We start from the raw sequence: 19,272 nt of genomic DNA, 5'->3' as shown, positions 1-19,272 counted from the left end.
TTTTTTTTTTTTCCGCGAAATTATCTGATTCGCACAAATAAATAAGTTTTATTCCACTTTTCTGACACCAATGTAATGTTTTATTCCGGGTTCACAATAAAACTTATTTCGATTTATTTAAACTTCCACTTATATTTCCGTTCAAATAAGAACACACTTTATTTCAACTCAATTTACTTTTATTATTCGTTCAAACAAACACACGTTTAAATCACTTTATTTACTACTAAACAATTTCCAACACTTTATTTCACTTTGTACTGCACTCTTTCACTTTCAAAATTAAACTGTATCCGGTCGGTGTCCACGCTGCCCTTTTATACCTGAAATTCGGAATTCGAGAATGTCTTCGAAGGTTCTCGTCTTTGCTTCTCGAAGCTTCCTTTCCAAGAGGGGGCGCTTCATACTTCCAGTCCAGTGGGATATTTTGGGATATTCAGCAGTCGAGGGAATTTCTTTGGATGCGTTCAGAGGGTAGTTTCTTAATTACTAAAGGTCCGTTCACATTTCTACCTTTACTGTAGCAGGTAGTGTGTTCAGACTTTTATCTTAAAAGTAGTTCGGTAATTCATCGTTACAATACATATTAATAATGAAAAGTAATAATGATTAAAAAATGCATTTCTAAACACGCCGCCCCCCCTGAAGTAGTTTCAGGAACAAGGAAGAATAGCCAGTTTCGTTATTGGTCGCTTGAATATTCCATTTTTGGTGCGAAGAGACACAACACGCACCAGATCGTCCTCGCCGGGATGAAGGACTAGAATTCGTCCTAGCGCCCATCTGGATGGTGGAATATTTGGCTCCTTTATGACTACTAGGTCACCAACTTTAAAATTCGGGGTCTTCTTTTGCCATTTAGCGCGCTCTTGAAGTGACGTTAGGTATTCATAGTGCCATCGACGCCAAAATCCTTGCATCATATTTTGTATGAGTTGCCACCTTCCAAGTCTATTTTGTGGTATCTCAAGGCAGCTGGGCTCCGGTATAGCCGTATATGGTCTACCTATAAGGAAATGAGATGGTGTTAATGGGTTCAAATCTGTATCGGAAATAGCACAAAGTGGCCTGGAATTTAATAATGCTTTAATTTGGGAAAGTAAAGTGGAAATCTCCTCAAAGGTCAAAACATTGTTCCCTACTATCCTCCGTAGGTGCTGTTTAACACTTTTTACCCCCGCTTCCCAGAGTCCCCCAAAATGAGGACTATGTGGTGGTATAAATTCCCATTTGATACCATCAGCTGCCAATTTTGAAGAAATTTTATGGTTGTGTTCCTCGGATCGTACCAGGTTGTACCATTCGCACAAGGTTCTCGCTGCTCCCTGGAAATTTGTACCATTATCCGAGTAGATGATGCTACATTTTCCCCTTCTTGCTACAAATCTTCTCAAAGCTGCTAAAAAGGCATCGGTAGACAGGTCACTGACGACTTCCAAATGCAATGCCTTTGTCACCATACAAACAAACAATGCGAAGTAACCTTTCACAAACCCAGTATTTCTTCCTTTGGCGAGTCGAAGTGTTATTGGTCCAGCATAGTCACAGCCCGTACGATCGAATGCAAAAGATGGTGATAGCCTAGAAGAAGGCAAGTTTCCCATGAGTTGTGACGATGTAGCTTGACGTTGTCGAAAACAACCCAAACATTCTCGAACAACCTTTCGTATATGGTTTCTGCTCCCGAAAATCCAAAACTCTTGCCGTTTCAACGAAAAGAGCTCCGATACACCTGCGTGAAGGAATTTAGTGTGAGCATCCTGAATGATTAGTCGAGAAACCGCATGACCTTCAGGCAATATAATAGGGTGTTTTAAACTGTAGGAAACATCAACCGCATTCGAAATTCTGCCGCCGACACGAAGCAGCCCAACATCATCAAGGAACGGCGACAAAGACGATAGTTTAGAACGACTAGAGATGCATTTTCCGGTTTTCAAAGATTGTATCTCCTCGGAAAACTCTTCTTGTGCCCATAAGAGACATTTCTGTTTTGCGTAAAGCAACTCTGAGGAGCGTAAGAAGCCCCGCATACGTTCCTCTGGAGGCAGATGATTATTTCTGGCCCGCCGAACAAAGACAGCTACAACTCGAAGAACTTTGAACCAAGAAGATACTCGTTTTCCTAGTTTGTCAAGAAGTCCTTCTTGGACACACAGCACATGGGCAACAACAGTTTGCTTTCTCATTTCAGGCACTTCTTCTATCTCCTCACTAACAGCTGAAATTGGCCAAGAATCAAATTCCATGCAAAGCCAATCTGGACCTTTCCACCAGATACCTAACTGCAACAAGTTCCGAGGTTCAACCCCTCTCGATGCACAATCAGCAGGATTTTGCTCAGAGCGAATATAGTTCCATTCGGAACGGGGTAGCTCATCAAGAATCTCAGCGGTTCGATTGGAAATAAAGGTGTTCCATCGACGAGGAGGAGATGAAAGCCACGCTAACACAATCTGAGAATCGCAAAAAACAAAGGTTTGTGTAGGTTTAATATCTAAGGAAGAGCGAACCAATTTTACTAGCCGAGTCAACAGAAGTGCCCCACAAAGTTCAAGACGAGGAATAGTTAACTGCTTTACAGGGGCGACGTGGGTTTTACCAGCAACCAGTTGAACCTCGATCTCTCCCCTCTCAGATACAATGCGAATGTAGACAGCCGCTGAATATGCCTTCTGGGAAGCATCGGAAAATCCTTTTAGATCAAATTTTTTCGAATTTATGGTAAACCTTCGCGAAATGTCCACCTTTTCGAAGCAAAGCAAATCCTTTCGGTAGGAAATCCATTTGTCAGCTATTTCACTTGGCAGTGGATCATCCCATCCGATTTTCGTTTCATGCACCCATAACTCCTGGAACAGCATTTAAAATAAAATGGTGGCAGGAGCCAGGAAACCCAAGGGATCAAAGACTTTAGCAATCTCTGACAACAGCATTCGCTTTGTAGGTGAAAACGATGATTCGAGAGAAATTTTGAAGGTAAAAATATCACGGTGAGGATTCCAAATTAATCCGAGGACCTTTGTACAGCTTTCAGCGCTATTCAAATCAAGAGAAAATGTTGGTTCACAATCTAAACCCTGCAAAACTGGCCAGCAATTTGAGCTCCATTTGCTTAACTGCATACCGCCACAGGATAGCAACTCGATCAACTCTCTTTTCAATTCTAAAATACCTGACACCGAATCCGAGCCTGTCATGATATCATCAACATAAAAATCATGCAGTATAGAATGTGAAGCAATAGGGAATCGATCTTTGTAATCTAAGGCAAGTTGTTTCAGGACACGCATCGACAGAAATGGAGCAGGTGAAGTACCGTAGGTGACTGTGCACAACCTATAGTGTCCAATGGGTTCATTAGGGTTTTCTCTCCATACAATACGTTGGTAGTCCCTATGTTTTTTATCGACCCAAATTTGCCGAAACATCTTAACAATATCGGCACAAAAAACATATTGATGGACCCTAAAACGCAAACAGACATTAATCAAATTCCGCTGGAGTGGAGGTCCTATATGCAGCATCTCATTCAAGCTCGCACCACTTGCATCCTTATGTGGCCCGTCAAACACAACCCTTAATTTGTTTGTCACAACAGCATTATGCGGCAAATAAAAGGTGTTCCCAGAAGTAGACACAATCTCTGATTCTGGGATACGCTCCATGTGTCCTAATTCCTGGTAGGTCTTCATAAAACTGCAGTAATCCAACCGAAGTTTTTCCTGACGAGCAAAACGACGTTCCATAGCAAACAGGGAGAGTGTTACTGAAACTGACATCCTGTCCACGCAAAGGTAATTCCACAACATATTTGCCATCAGGCGCACGATAGAAGGTTTTACAAAAATGAGAATCTGCAAAATCCCCAGAATCTAACGCGTACATATTGCGAGGAAGTTCTTCGATTACTCAAAATGTTTTTAGAAGACTTAAAACCATCTGCATGGTTCCTACAAACAAGGACACAGTTTCTTTGGTTGGAGCGTTACCTGTTATAACCCATCCAAAAATGGTATTATGGGCAATAATGTTACCGTTTTTATCAGTGCGACGACCATCACGCAAAATATTCCAGGCCTTGTCAGATCCTAGCAAAATATCAATTGGTCCTGGAATGTCAAAACTTGGATCGGCCAATTTCAAGTCACCCAACAGCAAAGATTTATCAAAATCAAGAGGAACTAGAGGAGTATGAGAAGTGATTTTATTCAAAATGAAGGCTTCAACATCCATTTCATTTGAATCAACACAGGATTTAAGATTCAGGGTCACAGCACCCTGTGTAACACCAGCTTCTAGCGAAGAGATTCCGGAAATTGGAAGACGAGCGTGACGACGACGAAGATGTAACCTTTTCACCAAACTTTCAGTTACAAAAGAAGCTTGGGAACCTGTATCGAGCAAAACGCGACAAAGGTGTTTGTTACCAAGAGTATCTGCAACCTGTGGGCAAAATACCGGAGGGACGAATTTCATTTTGGACATGATGGCTAACAATTGATAACTAGGAACCTTGAGATGTCGAGGAGGTTTCTGAAGAAAGGTTATTAGTTTCAGCAGCTGGTGTCGGAGAATCCAAATACACAAGAACATGATGACGAATTCGACAGTGAGGGCAACGAGTTTTGGAACGACATCGCGACGAAGAATGGTTGCTTCCTAAGCAATTGTAGCAGAGTTTGTGGTCCCTAGCATAACTACGACGAGAGGTAATGGGCAGGGCAAGGAATCTGGTAGCACATGGGACACACGGAGTGCGAAACGGCACAGCTTTTTATATTGTTCAAAGAACTACCCGAACGCGTTGTTGGTTTATTTGCACGATTTTTCAAATCACTCGATTTAGTCGCGCATGCTTCTAAAGCACCACATCTTTTTTCCAAAAAGTCGATTAGTTGTTGAACGGTAGCCTTTTCCGAATTGTTGTTATGAAGAGCCCAAGCCTTACGCGTTTCGATATCAGTTTTGTTAAGCAATAGATAAATCAGCCAAGGATCTCTGCTTTCAGATTTGAGAGCCTTCAAACCACGAATAACTTCATCTGATTTATCTGCTAACCGACGCAAATGACCACTATCCGAAACTGCCACCGTTGGCATCTTCATAAAACTTTTTATATGCGCGTTTATAATGTACAACGGCTTATTATAGCGCCGTTTAAGTTTATCCCAAGCCTTTTCGTAATTAGAGTCGGTTATTTCAATTCCGTTTAAAAGTTTTGCGGCATCATCAGTCAAAAACTTTTGATTTTAGATAACGAATTTTCTGAGCACCCGAGAGTTTTTCTCTGCACCCAATGCTCCCGACGAACATATCTCTCAACTCTGGCCATTCGCGATAATCGCCACCAAAAGGAGATATTTTAAATTTGGGCAACTCAATTTCACTGCTTTTCGCAGCTGAAACCGTACACGAATTGCTTAAAAACGTTTCCAACAAGGCGGCTTGTTGCTTGGAATGTTCATCCAAAGAATCACTATTGGCTTGGTTACGCGGTGGAGGAGGAGGTGGAGGAAGTTGAGGAGAGTTATTCCTAATAGCTTTTATGAATGCACTTTTTGCATCAAGATACTTTCTTTCCGTGGCTTCAAAATCGGTTTCGCGATCAACGTATCCCTCTTCCTCGGAATATTGAAAGAATTCATTATGATTCAAACAAAAATCTTTCCACGTTTCCTCTAACCTTTCTAAGCGCGTTTCTAAATTTTCGATATCTTCATCGTCAACTTCTAAGATATACGAATGAGCCCTCGTGATCGAACCTTTCAAATGCCCACGTGATTGTCTTAGAATATTCATGATTCTTATAATTATTTTAAAGTCAAAACCGAACACGAGAAACCAACAATTCTAACACACGATTTCACAAAATTGTGCACTTCAAATGTCTATCAAAAAATCTATAAACTATCCTGAACAGCACTCCAGAAAATCCTAACAACAGCAATCCAACAAAACCAGCAATCCCAGCAAACAGCAACAGCATATATTTATTTTCAATAAATCGATACAATTTTACCTTAAGGCATATCAATACCCAAAATGTCTCCAGCTCCAATCCAAAAAATCCAAAAGATCGAGCAACCACCATATATATATAAATATATTTCAAACAAAATTCAAAATTACAAGAAATCCGATTTGTACAAAAAAAATCCGGCTCGAAGGACCAACTTTGATCAGCAATAATAAATTCTCCAAACGAAGTTAAATTAAATTAATGACAAATGTTCAAAACGTTATAACAATTTAATTTATTGAGAATTAATTCGATCAAGGCTAATGCTTTTAACTTTCTTTAGCTTTAAACAAGTGGACTGTACTGGATGGTGGTTGCTTGAAGAAGAGATCGATTTTATGCAAATATGCATTGATCATGCGAAAATCTTCTTAAACTATTTATTTATTTATTTAGCTACAAAAAATATTCTTAGCCTATTTACAGTTTTTCATTCAATTACATTTTTTAACAATATTTTAAGATTGTTTGAATTATTATTAAAATTTATATAATCGCTATAATTATTAAAATCGACACATGCTGCAAAGAGGGCTTCATGCTGACCATATACAGTTCTGTTAAATCTTAAATTTAAAAGCTCATAATTTCGAAAAGATCTACTTGGGACATTTATGTTGATTTTACACAATAATTCACTTGAGTTAACTTTATTTGTCAATAAATTAAACACAAAAAGGACATTTATAATGGTTCTTCTTTTACTTAAAGTATCAAGATCTATTCATTTTAAACGATGTGTATAAGGAGGTAGGTTAACATCTCTGTTCCAAGGTAGATTTCGAAGCGCAAACAGTAAAAACTTTTTCTGAATAGATTCGATCCGATTTATATTTGAAGTGTAACGTGGACACTATACACTGCTGCAATATTCAAGTCCAGATCTCACAAGAGCACAGTATAAAGTTTTAAGTATTTGTAGGTCGTTAAAATCTGTTTCCCACCGTCGCACAGTGTGTCGAGCCCATACAAAAGTTTATCATAAATACTTGCAACTAAGTTTTTGGAGTTTTAATATCTTTTTTTGTGTTCTTATGGCACGAATAGAAAAAAAATTAAAATTAACAAATTAAACAACAAACAAAAAAGTAATTTTTTTTTTAGTATAATTTATGAAATTAACATTTATTGAAGAAGCCACTTGTGAGCAAAATTAATTTTGTTTTTTTTATATATAAACAAAAATATACTTTTCGTAAGGTTTTTGGTGTGCTGAACTCGAATCCGAAGTCGGAAAAATTCTATCATATCACGTTTTTGAAATATTCCCGTTAGAAAATCTGAAATGTCGTTTTTTAACAGTTTTCGAGGTTATGTTTTTGAACGTAGTGATTTATTTTAAATAAATTTGTGACAGTTTCTAAAAGAACTAAATGTTTTCTTTTAAAGCCCGTTTAAATCTTTTCAATATCTTTTTTCTACTTTGAGAAATCTTAAGTTGAAGTCAACTTGTTTTGTTTATCTTCTCTATACAAAAAATCGTATGCTTATTTGAGTTTCATAGCAAATCTCGAATAGTTTTTTGTCAATCGCTTTCAAATTTTGAAATAACGTTTTATTTGCATTTTCGTAAATTCTTATATCGGCGAGGTTGGTAAATACGCTATAATACACAGTAGAGCGTGGCCGGGTCAAGTAATTATATTAAAAATTTAGTATGCAGAAAAATATAATTTTTTTTCTTATTGAAAACAATATTTAAAATATTTTTAATAACATAAACAGCTTTTTGTTACTTGTGTATGGCTAAAAATTATTAAAAACATCGATTTTTTCATTTTTGTGATCCCCTTGAAGATGTTTCTCAAAAAATGAATTATTTTGAGTACTTGACTCGTAGCACATAAATGTGAATATCTCTGGTAATCGCAAACAGAAGCAGACCAAACTTTGCCAATATTAAGTATAGGCCTAAGGCAAAATAATATAAAAAAATTATCGATATGATTTTATATGTTTTTTTTTAAATTAAGTTTAAAATAAAATTTTTTTTTTTGGCCATTTATCAAAAAAATTTTAATAACTCATATATAATTCTATAAATTTAATTTTTTTTACTATACGTTTTACAACAACACTCAAATAAACAAAATAACATTAACAAAATTTTTCAAACAATTACCAAACGTGAAATATACACTCTCAAAGATTCCCATAAATTCCTCAAAATATTTTCGATTTCCGAGGTACTCATGTTTCGGAGCTTATTTTGAATACATAAGCTGGGTTATTTTCTAAGATAAATATGTTTTCATATGAGTTGACACTTCTAAATTATATTTTAATAGCAAAAATATTAATTTTTAACAAAAAAAAAAGTGATTTATCATAAGGGGACGACACACTGTGCGTCGTATGCAACCAAGTTTACGATTAGCATTGTTTATTAAATAGTCACAATAATGGTTTTTGAAAGTTAATTTAGCATCCAAAATAACGCCAAGATCACAAAAATAACTGACACGTTCCAATGATTTATCAGCAATGGTATAATTCATTATCAAAGGAGAAAGCTTACGAGTAAAGGTCATAACTTTACATTTTGATAAATTTAAAGACATATCATTTATATTGCACCAATTAAAAAGTTTATTTAAGTCACTTTGGAGAAAATGTGCATCTTCAAGGTTCTTGAAAGAATGGAATAATTTTGTATCATCGGCAAACATAAGAATCTTTGAACGAGTTATTACATTACACATGTCGTTTATAAATAACAAAAATAATGGAGGACCAATGTGACTTCCTTGAGGGACACCAGAATAGACATTTATAATTTTAGACATTTTATTCTTAAACAGTACATATTGAGTTCTTTCTGAAAGATAGGATTTCAGCCACACGAGGAACCAGTTGGGAAAGCCTATACGGGCTAATTTCTTCAGTAATATCGAATGGTTAACACGATCAAACGCTTTGGAGAAATCTAAGTATATAACATCAGTTTGAAAACCATCCTGATTTTTTATCACAGTTTCCGAGCAGAAATACATTAAGTTTGTGGTTGTAGATTTTCCTTCTGTGAAGCCATGCTGATAAGAAGAAATTAATTGATTCCAGTTACTTTTTAAGAGGTCACACATGATGTTTTCAAACATTTTTGGGATACAAGACAGTTTAGCAATACCTCTGCAATACTCAATATTAAAATAAATGAAGATTTCCACATTTCCGGAAAAACTGATTTTTGTATAGATAAATTAAATAAATAACACAATGGGCGTACAAGAACAGACATAAATTTTTTCACTATACAGGAAGGAATTTCGTCAGGACCGTAGAACATAAAGTTTTTCATTTTTAAAATATAATCTTTTATCACAGTTTCACTTATTATAGGGACGGAAAAATTCAGTTGAGGGTCATATTGCACATTGTTATTTAAGTTATCACAGTTCCTATTATCACAGGAATCAGGTAATTTGTAAACGTGAAGAAAGAAGTCAGCAAACATATCACAGATTGTATCAGTCTCACTAGAAGTGTTATCACAGAAGTTCATTGTAGCTGGAAATTTGGATTCTTTCCTCTTAGTTTTTACAAAATTCCAAAATGACTTGGGATTTTCCGAAATCTGATGTTGAATTCTACTCACATAATTCATATATGCAGATTTTATTTTAAATTGGAGATCCCTGCGGGCAGCACTATATTTAACATAATCGGTGACAGATGAGGATAATTGATATTTTCTAAAAAGTTTAGTTTTTTTATTTCGGAGAGTACGAACATCCTTGGATAGCCATGGTGATCTTTCAAAGTCCACCGACACTTTCATCAACGGAGTACAGGCAGACAAACATTTTTTTAAGTGTACATAAAAGGCAGCACAACAAGCATTTACATCAGGGTTCACAAACATATTTTCCCAATCATATGATTGAAAAAGATTTAAAAACAGAGGCTCGTTTACTTTTTTGAAGTCAAGCTTATAGGATCTTGCAGTTTTTTGAGGTTTTATAATGTTGTCAACAAAATATTTAATATTAATTGAAGAGTGATATTCCGATTCAGCAAACAGGAAGTTATCGGATTTTTCCAAAGAAGTTATTTCAGGTGAATCAGTAAACACTAGATCCAAAGATCTCTCATTATTATTTGTTATATAATTAATTTGAACAATACCGTTAACACAACATTCATCGACAAAGGAATAACAATCTTCATTCAGAGTTTCAGGTAAAACAGGAGTAAGAAAAGAGCCGGCTTCGGGGTCAGGAATCCAGTTAACTTTTGGCATATTAAAATCACCTAAAATAAACAATACCGCGTCGGAAGATTGTTTGATAGCATGTGAAATCGATTCCGCGTGCTTTTTATATATTTCAGAAGATAATTTGGGTGGGATATAAGAACAAGTAAACAAAAACGGTTTTCCATGGATGGTGGTTTTTACACTGATGAACTCTATATCTGTATACAAAGCAGTTATTTCAATAGATTGAAGGGAAGATTTAAGGGCAATGAGAACACCACCGCCTTCGCTCTTATCACTCGTTTGAGCACTTCGATCTTTGCGAAACACAGTATAGTCACTACACAAGATATTATTATCACCAACAGTATCATTCAGCCATGTTTTGGTTAAAACTAAGGCATCATATTCAATATTAAAGGATTTAAGATACAATTCGTTCAGTTTAGATTTCATTCATTGTATTATAGTAGTAAATAGACAGAGTTTTGAGGCTTATTAGTTTTTTGAATTATTAACTGTGATACAAAGTTTTTCAGGATCAACAGTGTTTCGAGGGCCGCGTGGACGATCTTCGAACTCGCGAACAACTGTATTTTCAGGCCACATTTTAGGATTTCCAACTAAATCAAACAGATTACGAGGCGTTTTAACTTTAAATGAAGCAATTTCCCTTTCATTTTTAAATTTAAACTTCGTACATGTTATTTCATTTAAATTTTCGATTTTTGTAAAAGCTTTTATGTAATTTACAATATCATCTTCAGTCGTCGATGCATCAAATCGCGAAAGGAAAATAGTTTTAGGTTTGGGAATAAGCTTTAAAATAGGTGGTATAACGTTTGAGACGTTTGTTTCAGTTTCCATCGGGGTAGTGGCAAGAGTTTCAGAAACTGCTTCAGGCAATACATATGTATATTGCCATATACATATGTACATACATAAATTATAAGTAATTAAGCTTCTTATCAGGTAATGTTTAAACAAACAAAAAGGGATTAAGATCCAAATTATGATAATAGCAAAACATAGGGTATTATTTGACTTGTTTGGCAATTAAGTAAATATTTAAACAAATTGTGCGAATATTTTTAGAGCATGAAAATAACTAATTACATATGAAGTAAAAAATTAATATATACATATTAATAATGAAAAGTAATAATGATTAAAAAATGCATTTCTAAACAACATTCGTCGAATTCACTCATCGCAAATCATTCAATCTCGTTCGAACCTAAACATGACTTCACTACAATCAATGCCGTCTTTACCATAAGGACACACGGGGCCCGTGCCCAGGGCCCCCATTCTCAGGGGGGCCCCGAAGGAGCGAATATTATATTCTCAAAACATTTTTGTCGGTCAGACCATCTACCAAAAAATTTTAGTTTTTATATGGCAACGGAAAATATATGTTTTCAAACAGATAACAAACTATGTGGCGTTGTATGCGGACATAAATTTTAAATCCAAACCACCAAACCCAAATTCAATTTTCAAAAAAAAAAAAAATGAGACAATAATATTTCAAAAAAAAACAAGAAAAATACGTGTTTCCACTGTAGGTAAGATTATTTATTAATTATTAATAAAAACAACGAATTCTCTTCCATTATCTTTTTACTTAAATAGTAATTACGTTTGAAGTTTGCAAAACTGTCAAATTTGTAGTGCGTGTTAAAATCAGGGTAAAAATATGAGTAGATTCGTATTAAAAGACGAAAAAGAATCAATTCGTCGGCAAAAAACATCAATACTTTTTCCGTTGGAAAACGTTTGAGAAAAAACTATTGCCGGCTCGTCGACGTTACATCAATGTTTTGGTTCAATGGAAAACGCCATGGTACAATGGTTTTAATTTGAATTGCGAATTGCTCTCGTATTTAAAGATTGACACATAGAATTCAATAAATAACTTTTAAACAAATTGTTTTTCAAAAAAAAAAAAAAATAATTTTTTTGTTTAATCCAAAATAATTTTTTTTTAAGTTTTCTTAATTTTAATATCAGTATAAACCTTTTTATGTAAAAATTTTCATTAAAATCGGTTGTGTCGTTCATTTAGAAATCGGTTCTATGGCAAGTAGGTACCGTTAATAACGGTCCAAAAAATATTTTCCTTCTTTCAAAAGTGCGGCCTTATTTGCAGCAAAACATATTTTTTTTTCAAAGCAAAATCGTTATCCGTTTTTGAGAAAATTGCAATATCGCGAAAATTTTATATTGGAGATATCCGTTGAAAAAGAGACATTAAAATAAAAAGGCAAAAAATAAAAAAAACGGCTCTTGAAAATTACGTAGAAATCGTCTGTACCGAGTTTTTAGCAAATCTATCAATCCGTTTGAGCTCTTTTTTCCAGTTCTTCAAACTGAAACTTATAACGGATACAGGGTACAATTATTGGCAGTAGCAATGATTGATGTCTCGATGCACGTATTATAAGCACCCCCTTTACTTTATATGAAACGATATATTGGCACCCCTTTTTAACCATAACCATTGCCTTTAAGCCAACCATTGTACTTATTTTACTTTCCAAAAGGGCCCCAAATTCTTCTGTGCCCAAGGGCCCCAGGATAGTTAAAGACGGCCCTGACTACAATTCTACCTACAGCTATAGCTCGTATTCAGGACAAGCAGGGAATTTATCAAACGGTGCGCATTCTTCTCGATTCAGGTTCTCAGGTATCATTTATTACTGAGTAAACCGCTCAACGCCTAGGACTTCCTCGCAAACGTGGGAGGATTCCTATAGTAGGAATCGCATCGAAATCTGCTGGAGTAACCAACGGATTAGTTAGTCTTAATGTTGTCTCATGTCATAATTCTGATTTAGTTAATATCAACTGCTTCGTATTAACCAAAATCAACTCGTCACTTCCACCATTACCAATTAAGCAAATTCTGCCTAATCTTTCTGAATCAGATCTTGCTGATCCTAAGTACCATCTACCTGGTCCAATGGATATTCCTATAGGCGTCGATAGAGTTTTTAATATCATAACAGGCGCTTCCAAAATCGAAGAAGGTGGGTACCTTACTTCGATTCCAACAATTTTTGGATGGGTAATCGCTGGTTGTGACTCGCAACCTTCAAAAATACAAAGTTTCCACACTCGCTTAGATCATGGGCTAGTATTCGATTTAGTAAAGTTTTTTAGGCTTGAAAAAGTGTCCTACGAGCAACCAATGTCTATCGAGGAGCAACTGGCGGAAGAGAATTTTGTCAAAAATCACACTCGTTTTCATGATGGCAAATATGAAGTAGAGCTTCCATTCAAACCATCAACTAACTTCGACTTTGGAGATTCTCTGGATACGGCTTCAGCTCGTTTTCATGCGATTGAACGAAAATTCAATTTTAACCCAAATCTGAAATCGCAATATTCGAAATTCATCCATGAATATATCTCTCTTGGACATATGTCACTGCAAAATCTAAGGTCACGCCATTGAAAGTTTTATTTCTTCCAAGGCTTGAGTTGTGTGGAGCCTTATTACTCGTTCGATTGCTAAATAAAATCAATCTCTCTTTACAGCTACCAGAAGTTAATGTATTCTGTTGGACTGACTCATCAATTTTCTTGCATTGGTTGGCCACATCTCCAAAGAAATGGAAATCAAACATCCGAAATTCAGACATCAATGCCTTTTAAATTGTGGAAACATGTTCGATCTGCTTTTAATCCTGCGTATGCCGCGACAAGAGGACTGCTGCCATCAAGGTTGAAAACAAAAGGTTGAAAACAAAAGGTGGGAAGGTCCGGGATGGCTTAGTAAAGATAGAGACTAATGGCCTTCGTCAAGTGACATCTCAGAAGACATCGACACTCAGTATTTGGAAGACCGCAATGCTTCAAGGCTTTTGGAAACGTTGGCATGTTGAATTTTTAACCTCATTACAGCATCGCTCAAAATGGCAAAAATCTCACCCAAATCTTGAAGTTAATGATGTCGTCCTACTCAAGGAATCAAACCTAGCACCTTCAAAATGGATTCTAGGACGAATTATCGAAACCCATCCAGGAACGGATAAAAGGTGCCGAGTTGTAATTATTCGCACAAAATTCGGAGACTACGTTCGACTCACAATCAAGGTCACCCGACTATCCTGTCATAGCCTTACAGGGGGGGGGGGGGGGGGCTGGATGTTTAAGAATACCAAACTGCGCACGCAGCACCCTATTATTTTGTTATCATAAATTGTATTCTGTTAATTCTTACTCTCTTTATGTGTGCATTTCCCGCTATGCATACATCATACGACTTTTTTTCTATAAAACATAACTGAATTGTTAAAAGATCAACTCATAAAAACAAAATTGATTAAGCTTTCACATTTTTGCTAAGCATTTGAATTTCATTCTGTATTGTGCTATCATACAGGTCGGTCGACCAACTTAAATCTAAGAACATAAATCATATAAATCACAAATCATACACATTCACATACAAACAATTTCATAGAAATCACAATATCAAAGAATTAAATAAAATCATTAAATTATAAAGTTTTTGAAATTGAATTTGTTTTCATTTATATACACGGAATATTTATACTCAAAACACAAGAGGCTAGCATTAACCCGAACCATGACCTGGAAAACAGGGCTCTCCTTCATCACTTCTATCTACGTAATGATATTACGCAATGGCGATCTGAGAATCACGGTTTTACCGGGTTTAATGAATAACACTTGGCAAACGCCATCATCGCCGATCATGCTGGGGCTAACACCCTGTTAGTTACGAAGGTAGAGCTCAAGCTCATCTTCGATTCATTAAAGAAAAAGAAATCCGCAGGAGTCGATGGTATATCCAATAGTTGGTTCGATGTTCAATAGTGATTAGACGCAGTTCATATCGTCTCCTGCAAAATTGATTAAAAATAATGTGACAAGCATAAATCCTAAATTATTTGTGCAAGAATAATAAACTTTGTAAACTACCATTCGTTTAAGATATAATTCAGTTCTGAACTCATAAAAATCGAAAAAAAAAAACGAAATCGGTATTCAAATATTTTCACGCACATATATCTGTATTAATTTCACAATCACACGATGTTAAATTCTAACTCTGCTCGCCCTCCTCACCCATATCCAACTCGTACTCAAACCGTCAAACTTGCATCATCCTCTAAACCGAATTCGCCTAAAATCGTGTCCAATAACACTGGTCAACAAGGTTTTTGCCACAAGAACCAAAATATACTTTTCTAGTATTTTTTGGGGTGCTGAATCCGAATCTGAAGTCAGAAAACTTTGATTGGCCTTCGTTTTTAAAATATTACCGTTAGAAAATGTCAAAAAACGTAATTTTGGCTGTTTTCGAGGTTCTGTTTTTATATGCGGTAATTCATTACAAACAAATTTGTAACGGTTATTATAAGAACAGATATTCTTCTTTCAAAAACTGTTTAAATTTTCCCGATATCTCTTTTATTGCCCGAGATATTTAAAATTTAAGTAGTGGTCTTTGATTCAGAAACAACACTGGCCAACCAAATTAAACTTTTTTTGCCACAAGAATCAAAATATACTTTTCTGAAGGTTTTTGGGTTGCTGAACTCGAATCCACAATCAGAAAAATTCTATTAGCCTTCGTTCTTGAAATATTACCGTTATAAAATGCAAAAAAAGGGTTTTTTTTTATAACGGTTATATTTCTAGAACGGAGGCTAATAGAATTTTTCCGATTGCAGATTTGAGTTTAGCAGCTCGAAAACCTTGAGAAAAGTATATTTTGGTTCTTGTGGCAAAAATTCTGTGACCAGTGACTTGAACTTTAGATTAAGTTTAGTTTCTCTTTGGCTTATTAAATGAAACTTAAGATATCTCGAGCAATAAAAGAGATATCGGGAAAATTTTAACAGTTTTTGAAAGAAGAATATCTGTTCTTATAATAACCGTTACAAATTTGTTTGTAATGAATTACCCCACATAAAAACAGAACCTCGAAAACAGCCAAAATGACGTTTTTTAGCATTTTATAACGGAAATATTTCAAAAACGGAAGCTAATCAAATTTTTCTGACTTCAGATTCGGGTTCAGCACCCCAAAAACTACTAGAAAAGTATATTTTGGTTCTTGTGGCAAAAAAAAAGTTAAATTTTGTTGACCAGTGTAATAGCTCACCGTTACCTGACCATCAAACCAGAAATGGTTCCAACAGCAGCAAAAAACCGATTACACAAAAATATTCCGTAAGCTCCCCTCGTTCACCCGCTAACTTACCAAGCCCCACCACACAAACTTATTCACATGCTCCACCACCATCTTGCAATTCAATTGCCTCAAAACATATATGTGTTTCTTTAGAAGTACTCCATGATGAACTTAAACAACAAACCGAATCCTTAGCAGCTACCTTTAGGGCTGAGGTGGAAAAAATTCCTAATGAGTTTTCTACAAAAATGCGAGAAATTAAAACTCAATTAACCGCAAACATAGAGCGCACAAATTCAACAGTCAATGAGTTGTCTCAACGCACCACAGCAATGGAACTCAAATTAAATGACGAGATTTCTGCACTGCGAAACCGTTGTGGCGCACTCGAAAGGAAGGAATATTTAACCGACGCAATAATATTTGGCATTCCGAAACTTTCCGAAGAAAATGAAAACTTAAACTCTTTATATAACAAGCTATGCGATACCATCGAGGTTAGACCACCAACAATAAAAAAAATCTTCCGCACTAAACGGCGACACAACAATGACGAGCCACCTGTTATATTTAAGTTCTCTAATGTCACAGAGAGAAACTCTTTGCTAAAAGCAATTGCCGACTATCGTAAAAAGACTAAGCGTGCGATCTGTTTGCGCGACCTTGGACTTGAATCTGACCAAAAAATTTTTGTGAATGAGAGCTTGTCTATACGAAATCGTAACCTTCTTCAACATGCAGTGAGTATGAAGAAAAAAGGTCAATTAATCTCTGTTCATACATACCATGGGTCTGTGTTTGTGAAACGAACTGTGGGAGAGAAGAGTGTTGCAGTTTCTGATTTTAATTGTCTAAACGACATTGCCGAGAGATGTCAGATGAATAATTATGATGATGAACAAAACATTGCGGACGCAGCTTTACCTGAACAACAAATTATTTGACATGTATTTAATTTACAATTATCACTGTTACTTATTGATTTCTCTTAAACTTAAATGTTTGTCACTTTTTAAATATTCTCTTTTTGTATATTATACTCTCTTTAAACTTACTTTTTTGTTTTTATCTATGGCCAAGGTTTATTTATTTTATTTATTTTCTCTATTTAATACACACATTGTTACTGTTTTCATGTTTTTCCTTCTCCTATGTGCTTCTATAAACTTTTCTGTTTTTGTGTATCATTATATCTAATGCTGATAATTATGGGTATGATTCTACGAGAGACGACGTGAACTTAAATTTATTTAATATGATTCGGGTATTGAACTCACAGAAAAAAGGTATTCATGTTTGCCATATTAATGCGCAAAGCTTAAAACCTAAACTTGATGAATTTCATCTGCTGTTCAAAAACTCGGATGTAGATATTGTCTGCATTTCAGAATCGTGGTTTTATCCACATTTTCCAAATGCAGTATATAACATTGATGGTTATGAACTTTTCAGAGGTGATAGAATCAGACGGGTGGGTGGAGGTGTTGCTGTATACATCCGTAATGGTTTGCGTGGTAGAATTATTGCAAAATCAAACGCTAACAGTGCTCTCGACTATTTGTTTGTCAATATTAAAATAGGATTAGAAAGCTTGCTACTAGGAGTAATCTATAGACCGAATAAAAACGTAGATATTTCGCCTATCTTTGACGTTTTAGAACAAATATCATGCTCTGCACAAAACATCATAATTTGCGGAGATCTAAATTGCAATCTACTCGATGTTCATGCTTCAGGGAAATTAATTGACAATTTTAAGAGCTTCGACCTGACACCAGCTAATGTATTGACTGCTACTCACTTTGCATTTGATTCTGCTACACTTTTAGATGTGTTTTTCTTGAACAACCGAAATAAGATCCTGCTTTACGATCAACTCCCAGCTTCGGGTTTTTCTAAACATGACTTGATCTACTTAACCTACGACATCCAATATAATGAAACCAGCCATTTTATCAGTTATAGGGATTTCAAACGCATAGACCATTTAAGCCTTCAGCGAGATATTACATTAGTGCAATGGGACGATATATTTATGATGCAATCCGTAAATGATCAAGTATCTTTTCTAGTAAATAATATTAATCTTCTATACGATCAACATGTCCCGCTCCGTCGTAGAACGGCTTCAAGAAGTTCACCTCCTTGGTTTAGTAGGAATCTAAAAGACTTGATTGGAAAACGTGATGACGTATATGCTCGCTGGAAACGATATAAGCTCCAAGTTTTTTATGATAATTACCGAGTACTTCGAAATTCAGTTGTAACACATATAAAAATTGCAAAGCAACGATATTATGAACAGTTCCTTGATCCAGCAACACAATCTGGAAAAGTTCTATGGCAGAAGCTTCGTAAGTTGGGTGTTGGTAAGCAAAAAAGCTGCACATCTGCTGAAGTAGATTGCAATGTGCTTAATTCTCAGTTTGTGTCAATAGCATCCCAATCTAAACAAGATAACGACTGCTCACACTTCAACTTTCAAGCTGATGAAACTTATCAGGACAACAGCATAGAACCCTTTCAGTTCATTCGTTTAGCAGATGTTGACGTAGTTGAGGCTTTGTTGTCAGTTAAGTCTGATGCCATAGGTTTGGATGAAATTAATCCCAAGTTTCTTAAGCTTCTATTTCCCTTCCTCCTAAAATATATCACTCACATCTTCAATCAAATTTTAACAACGTGTGAATATCCTCTTTCGTGGAAAAGGGCTAAGATTATTCCGATACCAAAATCTCAATCTCAAATTAACTCTGAATTTAGACCTATAGCAATTTTGCCTTTTTTATCTAAGGTTTTTGAGAAGTCTATATTGAAACAGATGCAAGTTTACCTCAAAAGCAACGCACTTTTAAGCCCAGCGCAAAGGAGTTGTAAAACTGC

At 35.6% G+C, this 19,272-nt stretch overlaps 1 protein-coding gene across 1 annotated transcript; it reads right to left on the bottom strand.

The window, feature by feature from the left end:
• Window positions 1–653: 653 nt before the first annotated feature.
• On the bottom strand, window positions 654–3,782 carry LOC129921565 (uncharacterized). Its single transcript, XM_056003463.1, has 3 exons — window positions 3,176–3,782; window positions 2,523–2,695; window positions 654–2,456 (listed from the first exon to the last, which is right to left on the bottom strand). Exons 1-3 carry the CDS (start codon window positions 3,780–3,782, stop codon window positions 654–656), a joined length of 2,583 nt encoding a protein of 860 aa, XP_055859438.1.
• Window positions 3,783–19,272: the final 15,490 nt, after the last annotated feature.

This window comes from Episyrphus balteatus, chromosome 1, assembly GCF_945859705.1.
Source record: "Episyrphus balteatus chromosome 1, idEpiBalt1.1, whole genome shotgun sequence".
Lineage (NCBI taxonomy): Eukaryota > Metazoa > Arthropoda > Insecta > Diptera > Syrphidae > Episyrphus > Episyrphus balteatus.
Note: the sequence above shows the minus strand (reverse complement) of the source record. Positions and strands in the feature narration are given on the sequence as shown.

What these genes read in the sequence shown, in the direction of transcription:
- LOC129921565 (XM_056003463.1), bottom strand. Translation starts at nt 3,782, where the DNA reads ATGTCAGTTTCAGTAACACTCTCCCTGTTTGCTATGGAACGTCGTTTT. An exon ending in AGGCTCGGATTCGGTGTCAG is followed by an intron (nt 2,696 to 3,175) that starts GTATTTTAGAAT and finishes TTGATCTAAAAG; the next exon opens with GATTTTCCGATGCTTCCCAG. An exon ending in CACTTCTGTTGACTCGGCTA is followed by an intron (nt 2,457 to 2,522) that starts GTAAAATTGGTT and finishes TGCGATTCTCAG; the next exon opens with ATTGTGTTAGCGTGGCTTTC.